The sequence below is a fragment of the Gopherus flavomarginatus genome, chromosome 1, assembly GCF_025201925.1.
Source record: "Gopherus flavomarginatus isolate rGopFla2 chromosome 1, rGopFla2.mat.asm, whole genome shotgun sequence".
In the NCBI taxonomy this organism is placed as follows: Eukaryota; Metazoa; Chordata; order Testudines; family Testudinidae; genus Gopherus; species Gopherus flavomarginatus.
The window spans coordinates 215972384-215996760 of NC_066617.1; the positions used below are offsets into that span (position 1 = coordinate 215972384).

Below are 24377 nucleotides of genomic sequence, written 5' to 3' on the forward strand. Positions count from 1 at the left end.
ATAACTAGCACAGCAAAGGTGATTGGACTAAATGATGTCATGTAAATCATACAATTTACTCTGTTGCTTTCTTTGTAACAGATTTCACAGAGACATGTTCTTTGATGCAGATTGGTTTCTCATAATACTCCATGGTTATCGCAAAAACAAAAATGGTATTTGTAGAAAAGCCTAGATATATTAAGGTGCTATACTGGGTTGAGATCAAATATAGGGAATCAGAGCATTCCATTTGCTGTGACTTTAGTGTTTGAATCAACCTGAGAGAGGAGGTGACCCTGTTTACAAGAGGTTTGAAGAGTTTCTTAAGAAAACTACTGAACAACTAGCAGAGCAGGCTTCTGTGTCTCAGAAGGAGAGCTGAGCAAAGATCCCAGAAAAACTGCAGCAGTAGCAGGACCAACTTCTCCACCGTTTCCCTGGAGAGGAGCAGCAGACTGAAAGTCCACATTCTACAGTATGCAGTGCAACAGTTGCACCAGCCCAAAAGGCTTAGTTTTCCAGAGGCTCTGAGTACTCACCACTCAAACTGAAGTCAACAGGAGCTGAGGGAACCCAACATTTCTGGAAATCAGGTCCTGATAATTCTGGGAATAGAACACAGATCATTTGACTCTGTCCTGCACCTTAACTACTGCACCTGGTTCATTAGCACTGTAATTACTTCTCAGCTCTTCAGCTGTTAACTGCTAACTAGCCATCAATAATTTGTATAATTAAGGACATGTTTGAATCAACTCTCTGAAAAATAAACCTGGTATTTAACAAGTTCCTTTTGTTAAAGTGTTGGAAGCATTACCCATGTCATTATTCACACAGATATCAAATAAAAAGAGTTAACCAGGATTTCCAAAAAAGCGTTCACATTCATTGTTTTTCTGTTATAAGGGGACATGTTGTTCGTTAGAAAAAGGCTATTACTGGCCACAGCTCCAGAATTAAGGCTGAGCTGAGTTTGTACTTAAAGCAGGTATTAAAGTAAGACTCCAAGGTCAGAGCCTAAATAAGGACTCATAATACTCTGAAATAAAATGCTTTTGTCTTTTCAAATTTTCAGCTGCCTGTGAAGGGAACAGTTAGATCCAGAGTATCCAAATCCATTCCAGTATGAGGCATAGAGCTGTTGTAGGGTACTGTTTACTAGTGCTGCAGAAAAACGTTTTACATTTTTTTTTCCATTTTGTCACAGGGTCAAAAAACTTCTGAAGATGAAGAGACTGATGATGATGAGGAGGATGAAGAAATAACAGACAAAGAGGAGGAGGAGGAGGAGGGGGAAGAGGAGGAAAGTAGCAGGGATGATGGGAAAGTGCATGAAACGGAGGAACATGACAGTAAAACACCTGAGGGAGAAAGAAGCAATAACACCACTGCAGAAACTACAGAGGTAAAGCATGCACTTTTTTTAAATTGTTGTACTGTGAATTAACTGTATAATTCCTTATAACATGCATGCTGTTAAATTGAAAACTTACCCCCTATGTTTGAGTCCAAGTTAGGTTTTCATTCGTATGTGGTTTTAATAGCAATAGGGGTGCAGTTATAATTCAGTTATTTTATTTCGTAGCCAAAAGAAATATTCTGGAATGCTTTGTCTAAATAAATATATTTCCTATTTTTTTAAGATTAGCTACTTAGATGAACAGGCATGTTATTTTTTTTATCTTATTTCTTCTTTTACCAGTTAAGTAATACCTACAATGGTACTATATTTTTTCAGGAATTATACTAATATAATAATGTATTTTTTAAAAAAAATACAATGAATTTCACATGCTGCGGTTAAATATAGTTTTTTTTAAAGGCTTTGAAAGTACAGTATACAGATTTAATTATTTTATGTATTATTTATAGGAAGAGAAGACCACCGAAGAAAAGAAAATACTTCATCAAGGTACAAAAACCATCCATTCAGAATCTATCCATTACAGCTCTTCTAAATACAAACTACATATTTTACCTGGCAACATTTATATATGTATCTAGGTTATATAAATGTTAAATGATGCAGATGCTTTGTAAGACATACAAAGCAATGCTCTAAAGCCAGAAACACAGCAAAGTTATCAATTTTATTTGCTTCCAAAAAAGAAATTTCCCCCCCCCAAGATATTTTCGGGTGTGTAGAAGGGGAAGCTTATCATAGTGGTATGCTCCCTGCAGGAATATTCTGTATTTTTTTACATGCTTGTTGCCAGAGGCAGACCATTAAAGGAGAAACCATTGAAGTTCTAGCTCACTGGTGGCAAACTCATTGTAGTGGCCGGTATCTGTGCTGATTGTTTGGCACAGGGAACTTGTTGCCATATGTTTCCTTGTCTCACCTTCTGGGGATCCTGTGTCAGACAGACAGATATCTTCTCCTCATTTCCTTAGCCTACTGTATACTTTTGATGGGAGGGAGCACTAGAGAACTTCACACCCTGCCTTCTTCAGGTGTCCTTCTAGTAACTAGTATGCATGAAACTATATGGGGAATACTCAGAAACAAAGGAAGAAATGAAATCTGTATGGTTATGAAAACTGTAGGGTCTGATTAGCTGCCTGCCTTCATTACCACACTAGGGAAAAAGACAGGCTGCCTGTCATGGATTAATTAAAATGTTATTTCAAAATTCTTGAAAAGATTATGGATAACATTTTCAAAAGCACCTGAATGACCTAGGAACCTGAGTTCCACTTTCAAGAGTAAAATTTTTCAAAAGCCCCTGTATGCTTTTGCACTCTTAAGTCTAGCATACCATCAGTTTCCTTATCTGAGGGGAGTTATTCCACTTCTACTGTCTGCTGAAATAGTAACTGTGAACACTGCCAATTTTAAGTCTGCAAGAGACATTATTGAAGCCAAATCTATTAGTTGTGCAGTGTTCTGGGCCAACTACAGGGAACTGATTGCAGAGATAGCAGTTAGGACTGGGGGTTGCTGCATTGTTGTAATTGTTCAGCTGGAAAAAAGCAACAGGAAGGAAATTACAGTTCCACTTGACATTTTGCCCATCTCTGGGAATTCTGGGAAATTCCACTTGCAATAGTGCCCACCTCCACTTTACAATAGTAGTGAAGAGAGAATCCATGAGTAGTTCAGAAGACTAACCAGTGTAAGTTTATTACCCAGTCCCTCAATGTGGAGAGGACAACACACATGTTCCTGAGCAGATTTCCCTTTACACTTCAGAGAACACACTGTTTAGATAAAAACTGTAAAACAGATTTATTAACCACAGAAAGATAGATTTTAAGTGTTTATAAGTAATAGCATACAGATCAAAGTTGGTAACCTAAGAAATAAAACAAATTTGCAATCTGAGTTCTATTAACTAGACAGGATTTCTAGCAGTGTCTCACCCTGATAGTACAAGCAGTTTACAGATATTCCATACATAGGTTGGAACGCCTTTCCAGCCTGGGACAACCCTCCTCCATTCATGGTCTTTTTCCTCCTGACCTGCTTCCAGATGTTGAGTTGTGGGGGAATGAAGCCAAGTGATGATGTCACTCCCCCCTTTTATGGCTTCTTCCAGCTTGCTGGAAAGATCCTCTGCTGTGATGGGAGCCAAACAGTCTCCATTGTGTATATGCCATCTCAGAGAGGTTTCCATTGTATAGTTCTTGGGGTAATCCTTAAGAGTGCATGTATTCCCCTTAATGGGCCATCAACACTATCTGGATTCTTCATTGTTGTACCTGAAAGGCTGCTTGTGGGTGTTCACAATCTCACAACATATTTCAGTAGCACATACATAGTAAACTTCACAACTTCACATACAATGATAGCACATACAATGCAACAGGATATTAATGCCCAGCAGATCAAGACTTTTAAAATGATACCCCACAAGGCATACTTTGTGCAAAACACATCATAATTATATCACCATGGTAGATGGGGGGTGCTAAGGTATTAAGCACAAAACCTTGTGTGGAGGGATCCTTATCTCCTGATTGCTTAACATCATCTTTGAATCATAAGGCTCCCCTTCCAGCTGGTTCTCAGGCTCCAGGACACACTCCTTTAAGTTCTTGGTGCGTTGGCTGTTCTCACCTTCCTGGCAGACATTAATAAACCAAGAAATTGACTTAATTGGTATACCTCATCAGGTGAAATCCTAGCCCCATTTAAGTCAATGGCAATACTCCCATTGACTTCAGTGGGACCAGGATTTCCCCTAAGTCTTCAAGAAAGGGGCAGACAATGCTGCAGCATTCCAGATGCACTTTTCCTGCACCTTATTGTACCAGACCACCCGCCCCTTCATCACCAGCCCCTAGCATTGCATGGCATTTTGCAAAAGGGCCAATTCATAAGCCTTTTCACCACTTGGATGTAGCCCACTATAAGTAGGAATCTATTTTCCTCCATCACCACTGAAACAGATAACCATCTCAGATGAAATTTGGAATTGTTGGTTAGTATGCAGCAACGTTGATATAGTGAGCTGTGGCAAACCTGGGACAAATGGCTACAAAGGGAGGGGTAGTAAGTAGTCCCGGGGGTTAAAAGGCCTCTCCCAATCCACTGAGGAGAGATAACCAGGGGGAAATAAGGTTCAGCTGGAACAGGGGTTACCAGGGAATTAATTAGGTTCAGCTGGCTCCAACTGCTGGAAACCTTTTTAAACCCTCCCTGGCATAGAAGCAGGGGGGAGAGTGAGAGAAGCAGGGAAGCTGTCAGCAAGTTAGATGCAGCAAGGCTCTGAAGCTTTGCAGCAAGGAAGGCTGCGCTATGTCCCCAGAAGGGGAGTAAACAAGCACAAGGGATTGACTGAGGGAAGGATTAGCCAGACCCTGTACTACCTAGAAGGGTTTGCTTTGCCCAAGCCTGTGTCTCCAAGGCTAAAAGGACTGAGCCTGCCGAGGAGAAGAAGGTACTTTGCCACACGTGGTGTCAAAGGTGGGATGTCATAGTGAGTGAGGCTCTGTGGCAAGCCATCTCACGGCAAGGTAAATCACAAACAAAAAGAAAAATATGGAGGATGTAGTGAAGGTGTTGATACAGGCCACTGAGGCTCTACAAGAGGCTACCAGAGTACAGGTGGCGGCCCAGCAAGAGTCAGTACATGTCCAACAGGAGACAAACCAATTGCTGATGAACCAGGCGGCCCAAGATCGAGCCACCCTAAATGAAGTGGTGAACCAGTTGAAAGCCCTGACCATGCTGACGTGCGGGCCCCAGGTGACCCAGCCGCTACGGGCAAGCAACTATTTACAGAAGATGACAACGGATGATGATGTAGAGGCATATCTACTTGCATTAGAGAGGACGGCACTGCAGGAGACCTGACCCCAAGACCAGTGGGCAGGCATCCTGGCTCCAATCCTGTGTGGGGAGGCCCAGAAGGCCTACTTCGACATGACCACGGAAGCAGCTATGGATTACCCCCAGCTGAAGGCAGAAATCCTGGCAAGGTCAGGTGTGATGCCAGCCATACGGGCCCAGCGCTTATACAAGTGGAAGTACTGGGATGACAAAGCGCCGAGGTCCCAGCTATTTGACTTGATCCACCTCGCCCGGAAGTGGCTCCGCCCTGAGACCCATGCGCCAGAGAATGTAATGGAAATCCTGGTGTTGGACAGGTACATGAGTGGGTTGCCGCCTGGACATACGAGGGTGGTTCCGCCAAAATGATCCCTCTTCTTATGATGAACTAGTTGCCCTCATAGAGAGACACTTAGCAGCCCAAGAACTTTCTCGGACCACCGGGGAAGGAAGGTGCCAGAATTGGAGACAAGCCTTTGCACCGAGGCCCCGGTTTGCCCTAGTGCCAGGCCAGACAATAGAGGGGGGGAAGGAGGCGGAAGAGCAGCCGGCAGTTGCGGAGAGACTTGAGGACTGGGGGAGAAAGACTCGAGGAATAAAGCCCAGCAGCCCGAAAAATAGAGGGCTGCCCCAGGCGGGGTACCGTTGTTATGCCTGTAGCAAATTGGGGCATATCGCTGCCCAATGCCTAAATCTAGGAGAGCCTATGCAATGTGAACTGGGAGATATGGGGGGACCATGTGATCTAATAAGTCTAATCGGGGTTGCGATGGTCCCTCATAGATACACTAGGCCTGTTAAGATGAATGGTATAGAGACCACAGCATTAATAGACTCAGGAAGTGCAATCACGTTAGTCTCGGGGAAGCCGGTCAGGCAGGACCAACTATCCCGGGCCAAATGCTCGGGAATATCCTGTGTGCATGGGGATGTCAACTATTATCTAACCATCCCCATAAAAATAGAAGTTCTCGGAAATCCCACTAAGTTGACGGTAGGAGTAGTTCCGAAACTCCCCTACCCTGTCCTTATTGGACGAGACTTCTTGGGGTTTGAAAGCCTACTCCCCGGGGAGGAGGTAGAAGAAAATGATGACTCTGGGACGCAGGGTGTAGACCAGATAGATGACCCTCCCCTGGCCTTCCATGAGTTTAGCCAGAATTTGTTCTCCCCGCCAGGGAAGTCCAGGAAGACCCGGAGGGAACGGAGGGCAGTTAAAAGGAGGAGAAGGATCCTGATCCAGTACCAGAAGTCTACGCTTGTAGGAGAAAGAAGGGGCTCAACCGACAGCGGGACGGGGTCGGCCGTTAACAACCCTGTCGTTGGACCTAGTTCCTCAGGGGCTTTCCCTGAGGTGGAGACAGAGATAGACCCCCAGAATTTGGACAAATGGGGACCGCACTCAGGAGTTTTGGTCAGGATCAGGCCAGTGATCCCATATACCACAATATTCGTAAAGAAGTAGTCGAGGTAAGTGGGTTCTCCATGGAGGGGAGAGTTAAGGGCCTAGGGCCGTATTATATGATTAAGAATGATTTGCTATACAGAGTAGTCTGGGTCCAAGAGCAAGTCATAGAACAACTCTTGGTTCCCCGGAAGCATCAGAGGACTGTAATGGATCTGGCCCACAGCCATCTGTTTGGGGGCCATCTAGGGGTAGTTAAGACCTTTGATCAGATTTTACAGAGGGTTTTTTGGCCTGGCATTTATGTGGCGATCCGACGATATTGTACATCCTGTCCGGAATGCCAGATACATGGGCCCCAACCACGCTTAAGGGCTCCCCTGGTACCTCTGCCAATTATCGAGGTCCCATTTGAGCAAATAGCTATGGACATAGTAGGGCCATTGGAGAAGTCAGCCCGGGGACATCAGTACATTCTAGTACATTCTAGATTATGCCACCCGATACCTCGAGGCCGTACCCCTACGGAATACCCTGTCCAAGACCATAGCCAAAGAATTAGTCCAGATTTTTTTCAGAGTAGGAATACCGAAGGAAATCCTGATGGACCAAGGAATCCCCTTTGTGTCTAAGCTGATGAAAGACCTATGTGCAATGCTCCACATACGGACCCTGAGAACATTGGTCTACCATCCCCAGGCCGATGGCCTTGTTGAACGTTCTAATAGGATATTGAAAAACATGTTATGGAAAGTGATTAGTCGGGATGGGAAAAACTGGGATGCCCTGCTACCTTACGTGCTGTTTGCCATATGGGAGGTTCCTCAGGCTTCCACTGGATTCTCTCCCTTCGAGCTGTTATATGGTCACCACCCCAGGGGCATACTGGACCTGGCTAAAGAAGACTGGGAAGAACAGCCAAACCCTGGGAGAAACGTTGTGGTACATGTGCTACAGATGAAAGACAGAATAGCCTGAGTTGCCCCCCTTGTGCGTGAACACATGGAGAAGGCCCAAGGGGCACAACGGACGTACTACAATCTCCAAGCAATGACCCGGAAGTTCCAGGTGGGGGACCGCGTGATGGTGCTCATACCCACGGTGGAGAGCAAGCTCCTGGCCAGGTGGCAGGGGCTGTACGAGGTAATAGAAGCTATAGGAGAAGTCGACTGTAAGGTCCGACAGCCGGGTCACCAGAAGCTGGAGCAGATCTACCATATAAATCTGCTGAAACCTTGGCAGGATAGAGAAGCTCCAGTGGTGGCTTTGGGGGCACCATCCCCTAAAGGCAACCAGCCTGACCTGGTGGGAATATCCCCGGAGTTGACTTCGGAACAATGATCAGAAGTGATCAGCCTGATCAAACGCAACCAGGATGTGCTCTCAGAAAAGCCAGGCAGGACTACTGAGGTTCATCATCACATCCTCGCAGAGCCTGGAGTGAAGGTGAACGTCAAGCCATACCGGATCCCAGAGGCCAAGAGAGAAGAAATTAGGAAAGAGGTCAGGAAGATGCTGGCCTTAGGAATCATTGAAGAATCTCATAGTCAATGGCCCAGTCCCGTGGTTTTAGTGCCTAAGCCGGACGGCAGTAAGAGGTTCTGCAATGACTTCTGCAAGCTGAATGAGGTGTCCCAATTTGACGCATATCCTATATCCAGGATAGATGAGCTGACTGACAGATTAGGAAAGGCACGGTTTATGTCTACCCTTGACCTTACCACGGGCTATTGGCAGATCCCCCTGGCCAAGGCCGACAAGGAGAAGACAGCCTTTGCAACTCCAGAAGGACTATATCAATACACTGTTCTCCCTTTTGGGTTGCATGGGGCCTCTGCTACTTTCCAACGACTAACGGACAAACTGTTGCGGCCCCATGGAAAGTATGTGGCAGCCTATCTCGATGATGTCATCATATATAGCCCCGACTGGGAGATGCACGTGGAGAAAGTAGAAGCAGTCCTGGACACCCTGAGGAAGGCAGGACTGACTGCAAATCCCTCCAAATGTTCGACTGGGTTAGCTGAGGCCAAGTACCTTGGGTATACAGTGGGGAGGGGCGTGGTGAAGCCCCAGATCAACAAGTTAGAAGCTATACAGAAGTGGCTCCGACCACTCCGGAAGAAACAGATCAGAGCATTCCTGGGACTAGTGGGGTACTATAGGCAGTTCATTCCCCACTTCGCCACCAGGGCATGCCCATTAATGGACCTAACAAAAGCTCGGGTCCCAGACATAGTGAAATGGTCTACTGCAGCCGAAGGTGCTTTTGCAGATCTGAGGACATGCCCTCTGCACAGACCCCGTACTAGTCGCCCCAGACTGGGGGAAGGAGTTTATGTCATAACTTAGTCCCAGATTTGGACCTTAGCATCCAAAATATGGGGGTTAGCATGAAAACCTCCAAGCTTAGTTACCAGCTTGGACCTGGTACTGCTGCCACCACCCAAAAAATTAGAGTGTTTTGGGGCACTCTGGTCCCCACAAAAACCTTCCCTGGGGACCCCAAGACCCAAATCCCTTGAGTCTCACAACAAAGGGAAATAATCCTTTTTCCCTTCCCGCCTCCAGGTGCTCCTGGAGAGATACACAGACACAAGCTCTGTGAATCTAAACAGAGGGACTCCCCCCTCCCCGTTCCCAGTCCTGGAGAACAGAATTACTGAGAGTTAATCTCTCTTTCCCCCCTCACCCAGAGGGTATGCAAAGCCAGGCGAATAAATCTAACACACACAGATCTCCCTCTGACTTCTTCCTCCCACCAATTCCCTGGTGAGGACAGACTCAATTTCCCTGAAGTTCCCCACTAAAGAAAACTCCAACAGGTCTTAAAAGAAAGCTTTATATAAAAAAGAAAGAAAAATACATACAAATGGTCTCTCTGTATTAAGGTGTCAAATACAGGGTCAATTGCTTAAAAGAATATTGAATAAACAGCCTTATTCAAAAAGAATACAAATCAAAGCACTCCAGCCACTATAGACATGTAAATACAAAAACAACAAACCCTTTTTGCACTCACAACTTGGAAACAGAAGATTAGAAAGCAGGAAATAGAAATCACTCCTCCTCCGAGAGAGCATACAGGCAGACAGAAAACAAAGAACTCCGACACACAATTCCCTCCACCCAGAGTTGAAAAAAATCCTGTTTCCTGATTGGTCCTCTGGTCAGGTGGTTCAGATACTTCTTTCCAGGTGAAAGAGACGTTAACCCTTTGCTATCTGTTTATGACAATCCTACAAACCAATGCCTCTGAAATAGGGCTAGGGGCGGTGCTTTCACAAATGGTTGGAGATGACGAACACCCCGTCCTCTTCCTCAGTAGGAAGCTCCTACCTAGGGAATGGAAATATGCCGTAGTGGAGAAGGAATGCCTGGCGGTAAAATGGGCCATAGAAAGTCTCCGCTACTATCTACTTGGATGGAGGTTTACCCTTGTCATGGACCATGCCCCTTTGCAGTGGATGCACCAAAACAAGGACAAAAAAATTAGAGTAACAAGATGGTTCCTGTTGCTTCAGCCCTTCCATTTCAAAGTCTGACATGGGTCTGGAACCCAACATGGCAATGCAGATGGCCTGTCAAGAGTGCACTGCTTTCCGACCCAAGTAGCCCAACCCCATAGTGTTGAGCGGGGGGCGGGTGAGGGATATGTTCCAAACCCAAGACAAGTGGCTACAAAGGGAGGGGTAGTAATTAGTCCTAGGGGGTTAAAAAGCCTCTCCCAATCCACTGAGGAGAGATAACCAGGGGGAAATAAGGTTCAGCTGGAACAGAGGTCACCAGGGAATTAATTAGGTTCAGCTGGCTTCAACTGCTGGAGACCTTTTTAAACCCTCCCTGGCATGAAAGCACGGGGGAGAGTGAGAGAAGCAGGGAAGCTGTCAGCAAGTTGAGCCTGGTCTATTCTACGCGTTTAAATCAAATTTAGCAGTGTTAAACCGATTTAACCCTGCACCCGTCCACACAACGAGGCCCTTTATATCAATATAAAGGGCTCTTTAAACCAGTTTGTGTACTCCTCCCTGACGAGAGGAGTAGCGCTGAAATCGGTATTGCCATGTCGGATTAGGGTTAGTGTGGCTGCAAATCGATGGTATTGGCCTCCGGGCGGTATCCCACAGTGCACCATTGTGACCGGTCTGGAAAGCAATCTGAACTCGGATGCACTGGCCAGATAAACAGGAAAAGCCCCGTGAACTTTTGAATTTCATTTCCTGTTTGCGCAGTGCGGAGCTCCAATCAGCACGGGTGGCGATGCAATCCCAAATCCAAAAAGAGCTCCAACATGGACCATACAGGAGATACCGGATCTGATCGCTGTATAGGGAGACAAATCTGTTCTATCACAGCTCCGTTACAGAAGACGAAATGACAAAGCATTTGAAAAAAATCTCCAGGCTATGATACAGAGTCCACAGCACAGTGCTGTGTGACAAGCGTAACGGAAAGCCAAAGAATCAAATGGACGCTCATGGAGAGAGGGAGGGTGTACTGAGGACTCCAGCTATCCCACAGTCCCTGCAGTCTCCGAAAAGTATTTGCATTCTTGGCTGAGCTCCCAGTGCCTGTAGGGTCAAACACTGGTCATTCCCAGCAGATGGTACAGAATGGCTGGTAACTGTCTTCATCACAGCAACTGGGGGCTGAGCTCCATCAGCCCTCCCGCCCCCTTTCATGTCTAAAGAAAAGATTCTGTACTGCCTGGACTATCACAGCAGCGGGAGACTGTGCTTCTCTCCCCTGCCACCGTGTAATGTCGTGCCTGGATTCTCATAGCAGCTGGAGACTGCCTCCCCCTCATTTTATCTCACTAAAAAGTCAGTGTTTCTTATTCCTGCATTCTTTATTACTTCATCACACAAATGAGGGGACACTGCAATGGTAGCCCAGGAGGGTTGGGGGAGGAGGGAAGCAATGGGTGGGGTTGTTGCAGGGTCATCCCCTAGAATGGCATGCAGCTCATCATTTCTGCGGGATCTGACACGGAGTGGCTGTGCTCTCTGGTACACTGGTTCTCTGGTACACTTGCCCCATATTCTAGGCAGGACTGACTCTATTTTTAGATAAAACATAAAGGAGGGTATGACCCGGGGAGTCATTCCCATTTTTGTTTTTGCGCCCCCGGCCGACCTCACCGAAGGCCAGCCAGGAACACCCATGACAGCAGCAGACGGTACAGAACGACTGATAACTGTCATCTATTCGCCAATTTACAATGGCATAGCAGATGGTACAATAGGGATGGTAACCATCTCTGCTACCTTGCAATGGCAATCGAATGCTGCTGTGTAGCACTGCAGTACCGCCTCTGTCAGCAGCATCCAGTACACATACAGTGACAGTGACAAAAGGCAAAACGGGCTCCTTGGTTGCCATGCTATGGCGTCTGCCTGAGCAATCCAGGGAAAAAAGGCGCGAAATGATTGTCTGCCATTGCTTTCATGGAGGAAGGAATGAGTGACGACATTTACCCAGAATCACCTGTGACACTGTTTTTGCACCATCATGCATTGGGATCTCAACCCAGAATTCCAATGGGCGGGGGAGACTGCAGGAACTATGGGATAGCTGCGGGGTAGCTACCCACAGTGCAATGCTCCAGAAATCGACGCTAGCCTCGGTACATGGACGCACACCGCCGAATTATTGTGCTTTATGTGGCCACATGCACTCGACTTTATACAATCTGTTTTACAAAACCGGTTTATGTAAAATCGGAATAATCCTGTAGTGTAGACGTACCCTTAGGTGCAGCAAGGCTCTGAACCTTTGCAGCAAGGAAGGCTGTGCTCTGTCCCCAGAAGGGGAGTAAACAAGCACAAGGGATTGACTAACGGAAGTATTAGCCGGACCCTGTGCTACCTAGAAGGGTTTGCTTTGCCCAAGCCTGTGTCTCCAAGGCTAAAAAGGACTGAGCCTGCCGAGGAGAAGAAGGTACTTTGCCACAGAGCCTAAAGCTTTCTTGCAGGTTTGAGAACATCAGGGAAGATTATGCTGTTCTTTGGAAAGATACTAGAATGTACAAACTGGAATGCAAAAAAGGCGAGCCTTTTTTTTTTCCTCTCAACTTCTGGAATAAAAAATGATTACTGCCTTGATGGAAATCAGTGATACATCATAAAGTAACACATCACTCCATCTAATTACAAAGAAGCTAGGGCATCTCTGTCCAATATTGTGGACAGTAGGTAGCTCAGAACAGATCTTTAAATATTTTCCCAACCCCCAATAAATCTGAGGTTCTTTGATTTTAGCAGGGGGATTTATATCATTAAGGCTGGCACTAGAGGGCAATTTGGACATACGAAAATCGAGATGAATTCTATCTCTTTCTTTATTGTTGCTACAGAACAAAGACTCATGCTGAAATACAATTCTTGCACGAGGAATCACTCTGTGCTGGTTAGGATATGTTTTCTAAATTCATGTGCAATACACTCTGTCTTCTATTAACCATACACAGTTGTAGGTGGATTAGTCAAAATATTTTACGTATTTGCCAATGCCCTTGGTATTAATTCTGCTTTTGAAAATCAAACATCTGGGGTATGGTAAACCGATATAAATGGAAATGAGAAAAATAAAAACAGAATTGTTCAAGTTTGGCTGGGCATCAAGTTGAACTGAATATTTTATTCTATCTGTTCTATTTTAGATGCAGAACTAATTTGTGTGTCTGAGTGTTAAAAATAATTAAAAGCACAGATCTCTCTTTGCAGTGGTGAAAAAAAGTTTAATATATCTTGTGTTATTTTAGAGAGAGAAAATACCCCCGACACTCATCCTGAGAACAATTCTTCAGGGGCAATTTTGGAAAGTGGTGATGATAGAATATCTGGAGGAATACTTGGAAGGACTAAAAAGGTAAACCACCTGAGTTTTCAGTTCTGTGTAATATGACTAATAAGAATAATAGTGGTGAGCAGTTACTGAAATTTTTGATCCTTGTCCACACAAGTGAGCCCCATCTTCATAATTGACTGAGAAGTCCCAGTGAACATCCCTTTGTATGTGCCGGCTACTGTTGAAGAGTATCCGTTATTGTGGATCATTCTTGGAATTGCAGAGGGCCTGAGAACCTTACCCACATTCAACAGTAACTTATTGCATGAGTGATTCCATTGACTGCAATATGCAGATAGAGAGGATAAGACATCATGTGAAAGCATTATGAGCCACGGCACCATAATGGAAGCAAGGCAAGAGGTTGAGACAGGGGAAATATCCAAACTTGGACTACTGATGTCAGGCTTATCTCTTAAGTGTCCTACATTTCCTGTACATCTCACTTGTTTAGATAGTTCCCTTTTTGTGTCATACCATCTTGTCATGTTTCTATATGTCCCATAGTGTGGCAGTGGTTTATGCTGCTTTCACACCAGGTTTTCCCTCTTCCTCTAGTTATTCCCTACTGTGACCATATTTTTAGTAAAGCAAGGAGTGAACCAGAGGCTAATCATTGGAAGAGTGGACCTGATGGCATGTGAGGAATACTCAGGGTGGAGGTCGGGGTTCAGCACAATACGACTGGTGAAGAGCTTCTGGGTACGTCTACATGTGAGCCCCCCCAACCCGGGTTCAATAGATTCGGACTTGCAGGGCTCATGCTACTGCACTAAAAATAGCTGTGTAGATTGTGCTTGAAGTTGCGGCTTAGGCTGGATCTTGAGCTCTGAAGCCTAGGGAGGGGCCCATGCTCCAACCCAAGACATAACTTCAAAGGGCTGTCTACACAGTTGTTTTTAGTGCAGTAGCATAAGTCGGAGTTGGACCCCAGGCTGGGACTCTGACTGCCATGGGCTATGTAGACACAATCTGTAGGGGAAAGGACAAGTAAAGGGAAAAGAGCTAAGAGACCAAAGAAGGAAGACAAACGTGGTTTGAAGGGTGCAGAGAGAATACTGTCCCCCATTTCAAAGGCCTGTGTCCTGTTTGAAGTGTTGGAAATGTAAAGAAGTCTGAGAAGTAGCCAGCACATTTGACATACAATACCTGTTGCTATGGAAACACCCAGGTGAAATCCTGACCTCACTGAACTCAAATGATGGACAAACACCCATTGACTTAAATGGAGCCAGGATTTTATCCCCCATGTTCAAAAATCTTCTCCAAATTAGAAGACTGTAGAAAACAAGATAATATTATAACCCAGAAATCACATCCTAAAAAGCAGGTATAAAGAAGCATTCTGTTAAAAAGTTATTTGAATAAATGTTGTTGTGTTGTTTCATCAATTTCAACAGCTAGTTTAAATCAGCTACAGGATTGTTTTCTTGTACGACTGACAATGAATAAATTAGAGAATCTGTCTAGGATTTTTAGATTAAATTTTTTTTTTAAAGTGCAAATGACAAGCCTGATCCTGCAAACTCGTACTTACATGATTACTCGTATTGACAGGAATGAGACTGTTCTTTGCATAATTAAGAGCTAATCTTTTTGAGAGTTTGCGGGGTCTATCACAGATTTAGGATCTGATTCAACTCCTGTTAAAGTCATTGGAAGTCTTTCTGATGACTTCAGTGAAAGGCCCATAATTCTTATCTGATCTTATACAATGTACCTCAAGAAGGAAATAATTCACCACTTTGAGTTTTACTAAGATGAAAACATACGGAGTGGATATCCGTAGAGTTCTTTATAGACGGGACCACCTTACATGGAGCCTTGTAGGGCTGGAATTCAAATGCTCAGTCATTCAAGGTACTGAGCACTCTGTCCCCAATCCAGCAAAGCATTTAAATACACACTTAAAATTAAGCACATGAGTAGTCCCATTAACTTCAAAGTCTGTTGTCATTTACTTCATTGGGACTACACACATACTTAAAATTAAGTATATAACTAAATGGTTTGCCTTTGTTCATGACATATGTTTGCAGGATCTGGTTTTAAATTCTTAATAGGGCTGTCAAGTGATTAAAAAAATTAATCACAATTAATCACACTGTTAAACAATAATAGAATACCATTTATTTAAATATTTTTGGATGTTTTCCACATTTTCAAATATATTGATTTCAATTACAACACAGAATGCAAAGTGTACAGTGCTCACTTTATATTTATTTTTATTACCAATATTTGCACTGTAAAAACAAAAGAAATAGTATTTTTCAGTTCACCTAATACAAGTACTGTAGTGCAATCTCTTTATCACAAAAGTTGAACTTACAACTATAGAATTATGTACAAAAAATAACTGGATTCAAAAATAACACAATGTAAAACTTTAGAGCCTACGAGTCCACTCAGTCCTACTTCTTGTTCAGCCACTCGCTCAGACAAACAAGTTAGTTTACATTTGCAGGAGATAATGCTCCTTGTTTACAATGTCACCTGAAAGTGAGGACAGGCATTCACATGGCAGTGTTGTAGCCGGTGTTGCAAGATATTTACATGCCAGATGCGCTAAAGATTCATATGTCCCTCGTGCTTCAACCACCATTCCAGAGGACTTGCATCCATGCTGATGATGGGTTATGCTCAATAATGATCCAAAGCAATGCGGACCGACGCATGTTTATTTTCATCATCTGAGTCAGACACCACCAGCAGAAGGTTGCTTTTCTTTTTTGATGGTTTAGGTTCTGTAGTTTTGGTATTTGAGCGTTGCTCTTTTAAGACTTCTGAAAGCATGCTCCACACCTCATTCCTCTCAGATTCTTAAGCCTTGGGTCGAGTGCTGTAGCTATCTTTAGAAATTTCACATTGGTACCTTCTTCGCTTGTTATCAAATCTGCAATGACAGTGTTCTTAAAACGAACAGCGTCTGCTGGGTCATATTCTGAGACTGCTATAACATGAAATATATGGCAGAATGCAGGTAAAACAGAGCAGGAGACATACAGTTCTCCCTCAAGGAGTTCAGTCACAAATTTAATTAAGGCATTATTTTTTTAACGAGCATCGTCAGCCTGGAAGCATGTCCTCTGGAATGGTGGCTGAAGTGTGAAGGGGCATATGAATGTTTAGCGTATCTGGCGCATAAATATCTTGTAATGCCTGCTACAATAGTTCCATGTGAACGCCTGTTCTCACTTTCAGGTGACATTGTAAATAAGAAGCAGGAAGCATTATCTCCCGTAAAGGTAAATAAACTTGTTTGTCTTAGCAATTGACTGAACAAGAAGTAGGACTGAGTGGGCATGTAGGATCTAAAGTTTTACATTGTTTTGTTCTTGAGTGCAGTTATGTAACAAAAAAAAATCTATATTTATATGTTGCACTTTCACCATAAAGAGATTGCACTACAGTACTTCTATGAGGTGAATTGAAAAAAATAATAATATAAAGTGAGCACTGTACACTTTGTATTCTGCGTTGTAATTGAAATCAATATATTTGAAAATGTAGAAAAACATCCAAAAATATTTAATAAATTTCAATTTTTTTACAGTGCGATTAAAACTCTGATAGCAATTTTTTTTTATCGTGATTAATTTTTTGAGCCCTAATTCTTAAAACTGAAAAAATATTACAAATGTAATTTATTTTTCATCATTTATGCTATTTGTTTACTTCTTGCAATTTGCTGAGTTTGGTCTGTGTAAACAAACTTGTGTTATTCATCAGTATAAGCTCAGTGTCACTTTATGGTGTGTTTTTTATTATTTATTTTACCAAACGTAACTGTGTGGCCTAAGATCATTTGAGAGTGCAACTTTTAACTTGTGTACAGGCTTTTTTGTACATCTTGAAAATCACTATTAATTGTCTAGGGGGGTTAATATATCATCTTTTATTTTAGTTTTCTCTGTTTAAGCGAAAGTCGTTGACAAGTCAGAAAAATGTACATAACACCAATGAAGGTAAATCTGAAAAGCCACTCCAAAGTGAAAAGGATAAAGGAAAGGAAGCAGGTTTATCTGGCGATGACAGGAAAGACGAAAACCAAAATCACACGAGGGAGAATCCTAAGGAAACCACAACTAACCAGGGCAGAAAGACCAAGTCTTCTACTTGTTTAATACTGTAATGCTGTCAGAATATATATTTGACAGGCTGCAAGCACATGTTGCAATTTATACTTGAAAACAATTATGACTTCTTCTTATTACTGATGACAGATTTTAAAAAAATAATTAAGTTGTTTGCCTTGGTTTTGGACTTGAAGACCATGGTTTTGGTATTTATTTCTTTTGATAATTTTAGTAATTGAAACAGATGAGCTTAATAGAATGTTACTGAAGTGTTGTGGCCTTAACTGTTCAGTGTTGTAATAAAAATATATTTTTGTATGTGAAAAGTTGGATTCAGGCATTTTAATAATTTTTGCTAAATAATTGTATCCGATGCTTCAATCTACATGGTACCACTTACAGTCTGATATGGTGCAAAGCTGTAAATAGCTACTGTAGTGTATTATTTGGTTCAGCAAAATAGCTAGGAATATTTAGAAATGAACATTAAGAAGGGTATTGAGCCACTTAGAAATCATCTGTCTTGTTCCATTTTGAAATAGAAAAATAGCAACAAAACTCAAAAGTATTTTAAAATATAGGCTCTGATTCAGCCAGGTACTGTAAGCATGTGTCTAGCTTTATGAATATGTACAGTTCCAGTGAAGTCAATGAGATGCCTAACTGCAAATAATGTGTAATGTGCTTATGTACCTGGCCAAATCAGAGCCTGCAGAAACACCACTCATTTTTGAGGGATGCTGAGTGCCTTCAACTCTTGTTGAAATCAGTGAGAGTTGTTGAGGGAATTGCCTCTACATAGAATCAAGCCAATAGCAGGGCAGAATGAAATCAGTTGTCAATATTCCCATTTTATCATTTCACTGGGAGTCTATTCCTGCATCCTTGAGCACCCAAATCTTCACTGTACTTTAGTGGAGGTTTTGTTAACATACAACATACAGCATCTGAGACTCTTAATTATGATCACATATGGTGGACATCTTGAAGTAAGCAAGACTTTATATTTAGTAAAATAAATAAATTGATCATATAGACAAGGTTACTAAGATATTCATCCTTACAGGGCAGCTGATGCCTTGTGGAAAAACTTTGAAAAGCATTCTATAGTATTAAGAAATCATTTGAGTTTATGTATAATTTTCTGTATTTTTCTTCCTTTTCATTTTATGAAGGACATTTGCAGGAAAACATTTTCATCATTAACAGTTCATGTGTTGCAGCTACCTGCTTTCCACCTGGAGTTAATATCCTCTGTTTGGGACATCTGAATGAATTACTATGGGAAATATTGATGTTGCAAACATATCATTATAGGCTAAATCCCTCTTGTTTTTCTCAGGCAAGTACTTTCAGTAGCTTCAGTGGCTCTGCTCTAAGGGAGGAGAAGGGATTTGGCCTTCTTTCAGGTGGGGATTATGCAGAAGGAGCAAGTGAATGCTTCAGCCAATTTCCAGACCCATGAATGGGATGCAAATGTTTTTTTTCTTTCAGAATTTGTCATTTTTATTTGTTGTTTACATTTCTTATATTTAACACACAGTTCTAATTACCAAATTCATAAAAAGACAAGATTCCTTAAAATTCAGCTGCAAATAAATAAGAAATAAGGATTTAGTTTATTAATAAATGTTAAAACACATCCTGTCCTGTGATTAATCTGATCCCATGATTGTGTTTTCGTGTTCAAAAGTTGTTAGTTATTAAACAAAGATAAACATGTAAAGTACAACATATAATATAAAACCAGAATTGTAGCCAAATTGAATCCTTTTCAAAATATTTCATAAGAGACGAGCTGATCTTTAAAAAACAACTAGGAAAAAGTTATTTAATTTCACTGACTTATGCACACTTTTGAATCTGCCTTTGGCCCAACGTCACCTCTGATTTATCTATTTTTCCTAGTTTCAGGGCGGCTTAGGCTTTATATAACCCTGTCACAAGTAACTAGGGCTGTTCTTAACCTAGAAATTGGTCCAACCGAATGCTTCGTCCGTATAAGTATGGCAAATACCCAAATACTTTAACGGAGCCTCCTCTGGACTGCAGTAAGTAGCATCATATTAAAAGCCATCCTTTTCCAGAGTTAATTAAGATCCTGACCTTTTGTTCTGCTATTTTTCCATGTGACAGCTTTGAGTTCTACAGATGTACATTAAATATGTTATTTTCTTTCCAGCAAAATACATGGTATTTACTGTTTTCCTCTTTTTCTCAGTGGACATTTGACTTCTGTTCTGCTTGGATCCTAGTCTGAATAGGAAAAAATCTTGGAAGAGGAGTGATAAACTAAATGGTTTCCTTCAGTGAGTTAAAATTAGTTTTACATTTTTAAAGGGGGCTGGAATTGATCCCAAAGGAAGGTACCCTAAGGGCTGTTTCTTTTTTTTAAAGTGTGAGTTCAGTTAGTGAAGAGTAATTCTCTTAAATATGATCTTACTCTAGAAGGGGAGGTTTGCTTAAAGCTATTGAGACAGCAAAACACACTTGGAAGCACATTTTATTGTGATCCAATTACTTTGTATAGCATATTTTTTCTGTTCCCTTTTGCCCTTCCAAGTAGTTACATGAAAACGGGATGTTTGCTGCTACAAGTCAAGACTCTAACAGGCAGTGTGCACTGATTAAAAATAAATGATTTTTCATCATTAATAATACCACATATTATATAGTTTACTGCACGATAAAAAGGCTATTGTTCATTAAAAGGTATTTTGTCAGCTAAATAATTGCAGAAGGTTCCATCATAGAAATGATTTGGAGCACTGCTTTTATTTTTTACCATTTACCCTTATTTTCCAAAGCTAAGTATTTCAGCATAAATCACTATTCCTGGATTACATGGTCCTGGTTCATGCCAGTGGGATGGCTCTTTAAACTTCATTTTTTTCTAAAACTTGCCATGGAGGTTGTGTGCTCCGCAAGTATAACTATAGCACCTCAGTCTTTACAGCCAACTCTTTCCTCCCTTTGGCCCTGACCAGCAGTTAAGTTGCTCACTCTTAATCAATACTGTACCTGCTGCTTTAAATAGATCTTTAGAGCTTTTTATCCTTTCAAGAAAATGGCTGAGTGCAGCTATCTTTCACGCTTTGCTTTAAGATGCTCTGCATTAGTTCTTTTATATAATACTTTTTTAAAAGATGGCTTAGCTTATAGAGAGAGATAGTAAATCAGCATTGATGTCAAAAAGCACAGGATCTGGCCCTACATCTACCACACATCAGGGGCGTTCAAAAACCCTGCATGAGCTCAATACAGTCCACACAATAATGTTGGTGATATAATAGCAAAACTCCCATTGACTTTGTTGGTGTAGGATCAGGGCAGTGGGGCATGAACACACATTTCTGATTGTTTTTCATACTCCCAAAGTACATAGTGCTATACCGAGTGGTAATTTTTATTACTTTTTTCCCAGATAGCTTATATACATATATTGTGTCCATCCCTTATCTCTGATTACCCAGGTGAAGTCAATGGAGTTGATGTAAATCAGATCACATTTTGGCATGTTTATCATGTGTACATGAGCCTATCTTCTTCTAAGGCTGTGGGTAACATAAATGTGAGTTCAGGTAGAATTTAAGCCTGAGTATGACATTAAAATGGTTCAGCTAATCACAATTTGGTTTTTGACAAATGATGTCCAAAAAAATGTTAATGTAGTTATAGTTTTAGTGTAGTTATCAGAAACACACGTACAAAAATGCTTGGAATTTGACATGTTCTATTATATTTCTTTTACAAACATCTCTGCGTCGCTTCAGTTGCCCAAAATTGAACAAATATATCCAGACTTGCATTCTCAAGATATGTGTTGATAATATTGCCCAAAGCAAATTCCATTGCCTCCTTTTGTTTACTAAAGGAGAAAAACCCTTCTTATTTCAGTTTTTAATGCTTATGAAAAAGTGTGTTAATAGCCCTAGACAAAGCCATAATGCAGCTATCTGCTTCTTCTTCAACTGATGGAGTAATTGCAGTTTAGTCCTGACCTATAACACCCTTACTTTTCTAGTTGTGGAATCTCCTGAACACAACCCTGCCATAAGTACCAAGTTATGAAGTTAGCAAATATGTTTAAACTGATTGGCAGATGTTAAGGTTAAGTTTTAATAGACAATACAGAATGTTTTCAATCCGTTTGCATATGGAAAAATGGATAAGTTACTAAGGTAATAGATTTAGAAAGCTTTATCATAAATGTATTGAACACAGAGGTCTGTATCTTTTTTAAATCCCTATAAAATTTACTTAAGTAGGTTAGAACTTTCACAGATACAACCAATGAAACTCAGTTATGGAGGGATGCATCTGCCTCTATATTTTAAATGAGAAACCAGCTTCCCACCATGAGCCTCCTTTTTCCGTCCCACAGAAAAAAAATTTTCCCCCTGAAATTTCACGTGCTACATCCAAGGATATTTCCCTGTGAAATTTAAAGGCTGTTATGGCAGCTCTTCATTGAGTACTTTTCAATACTCTGTAATGTGACCCCGTTTTTCAGATTAATAGTCGGGCTGCATACTTCCTACCAATAACAAATGTCAGAGCTGCCAAAATTTAAAACCATCCCGTGATACAAAGTACAAGAATAATACTCCTGCACTTTGGTCCTCCACCTTCTTAACAGAAGAAAGTAATAACTATTTGATGCATTACTCTGTCAACCGCATATGTCCCATTTTATGAAAAATAGGATCTCTCCTAAGGTGGTTATTGCAAACAGCGAAGTGACTCTTAAGTAGCACTAGTAATTTGCAGTCTAAAGAATGAAACTTCCTTAGTTCCATGTCTTTCAGGCAATTTTATCCAGTGATTGAGATAAAAGCCTGGTGATACACTGACCTCTAGTGGTTCCTGTCTGGCAGTAGCTTATGAAAGACAGCTGGCTGCTGCGCCCCCTTCTGCTGAACTTTAAAACTACAATGACACTGACAGAAAAACTACAAAATGAGTAAGTTCTCTTCTGCATATACAGTATAGGGATACATTTGTCCAAGACACAAACTGAAGACACATGGGTCATGTGGAAAAAATAGTATGTAATCATGTAATTAAAGTCTGTATCATAATGCAGATCCACCAGGGGACCGATTTAAGGTTGAAACTGAAAAAAAAAATTCCATTGTACAGTATCATATTGGCACCCGTATGGTTCATTATCCACTACACAGCCCTCTGCCACTTGAACTAATGGAGTAACTGATAGCAGTATTACTTAGGTTGTCATCCTCTGTGTGAACCAGACTTAGAGGGGAATGAGGCGTACACTTTGCCAGAGGGTTTCAAAGATATTTGCAGACAGCAGAGGAATGGTGAGATTCTGGAAGCCTGAGGTCCATCCCAGGCTCCAGAGGGGATTGTGCTCTAGTGGGTATAGACTGTTCTGCCCTGTTTTCCCCCAAGTCTGAATGCTTCTACCCAGCCTGTCCCATCTCTCTCCCCTAAGCTCCTCATCCCAAATCCCCCTCGGTTTCTCATCCCAGTTCCAGTCTCCTCTTCTGATACCCTTGTTCGAGTCTCAGAAACTTTATTTAAAAAAAAAATCAGCTTGGGGCAGACACCCATCATGGAAGACTTCAGCCCAGGCAGTTTACATTTGACAAAGCCATAACCAACTGAAAGCAGGGTCTTATAATGGGAAGTGTTGGGCCACCTGAACTGTTGGCCCCTCTAGCTGTGCTGCCTGTAATAAACTGTTATTTCAGAGTAAAAAAGCAGCTCCTAAGTGTTTGAGCTAAGAATTTTAGCTGGTTTATATTTTTAAAAAATATTTCCTGGATAGTCCTGCTTCTGCGGCAATCTATGGCCTGATCCCACAAACACTTACACCAGTGAGTAACTTTAAACATCTGAGCAACCTATTCACATGAGTAAAATTTCAAGCAGAGACTTTTGCAAGAGTGGACACCAAATTTGTCACCCTCTCACCATGACTACCATCAGCATCATAGCCTGGGCTTCCAAAAGCCAATTATATGCATCTGTATTGTTGCATTTTATCATGCTTCTTTTACTTTTATGGGGAAGACATTAGATCATTAAACATTATTGGCAATTACCTTTTGAAGAAAAAAAATCAGTAATTTTACTGGAGCCACATCTATGTTGATAATGGGCCATGGGAGAAATTTTTTTAAAAGAAAAATTGCATCCTTAAATTAGCTGTAAGCTCTACTGCAGTACAAATAATATAATAAATGACTATCTAGTAGTACTTAACTTTGCTTTGTTCCTTACTGTGTGCAAATCTGATGTATTATGATGTCCTTAACACATATTCCCATTCTATATTTTTGCTTTATTTTGTTTTTAAGACGTTATGTGAATATGTTTGTTTTTAAATTATTCCTGGACCATATTTCATTTGTACCTGAAACAGTCGAGAACTGACAGTCTTCAGTGGAAGTCATGGTGGTAATGTTTTGTGTAATGCAAGTAGTCACTGGAACACTGCATAACCACAGGTTTAAATAGTTCACATTTTTTCTATAACTATTTGAAAGTTAAACAGGAGGAAAAAATGACCAATATTATGCTCTTGGGTCACTAAATCTGACTTTTGTTTGTAATAGAGTTCAAGTGCAAAATGCTTTGGCTATTAAAATATCTCTTGAGAAAGTGCCTGTGCAAGAAGTATAACTTTGATAACTATTATATTATTTGGGTTTTCTAATATGATGAGGAGTTTCCTACTTCCTTTCTTCGAAGGTGCCTTAGACTTGCTTTTGAAATCGTTGTCTGGATTATTTTAGAGATATTGTCCTAACACAGGCGT

The 24377-nt window shown here is 41.6% G+C and overlaps 1 protein-coding gene across 5 annotated transcripts in view; it reads left to right on the plus strand.

Moving 5' to 3' along the window:
• Positions 1 to 24170, plus strand: part of RPGR (retinitis pigmentosa GTPase regulator) — a 119112-nt gene extending 94942 nt beyond the window's left edge. For all 5 annotated transcript variants that reach the window (XM_050936552.1, XM_050936553.1, XM_050936554.1 and 2 more), the window contains 4 exons: positions 1190 to 1387; positions 1855 to 1894; positions 13426 to 13532; positions 17419 to 24170. In XM_050936552.1, the coding sequence (XP_050792509.1) occupies positions 1190 to 1387; positions 1855 to 1894; positions 13426 to 13532; positions 17419 to 17646 (573 nt within the window). In that variant the 3' untranslated portion in view covers positions 17647 to 24170. The remainder of the gene's footprint in view (positions 1 to 1189; positions 1388 to 1854; positions 1895 to 13425; positions 13533 to 17418) is intronic.
• The last annotated feature ends 207 nt before the right edge of the window (positions 24171 to 24377 follow it).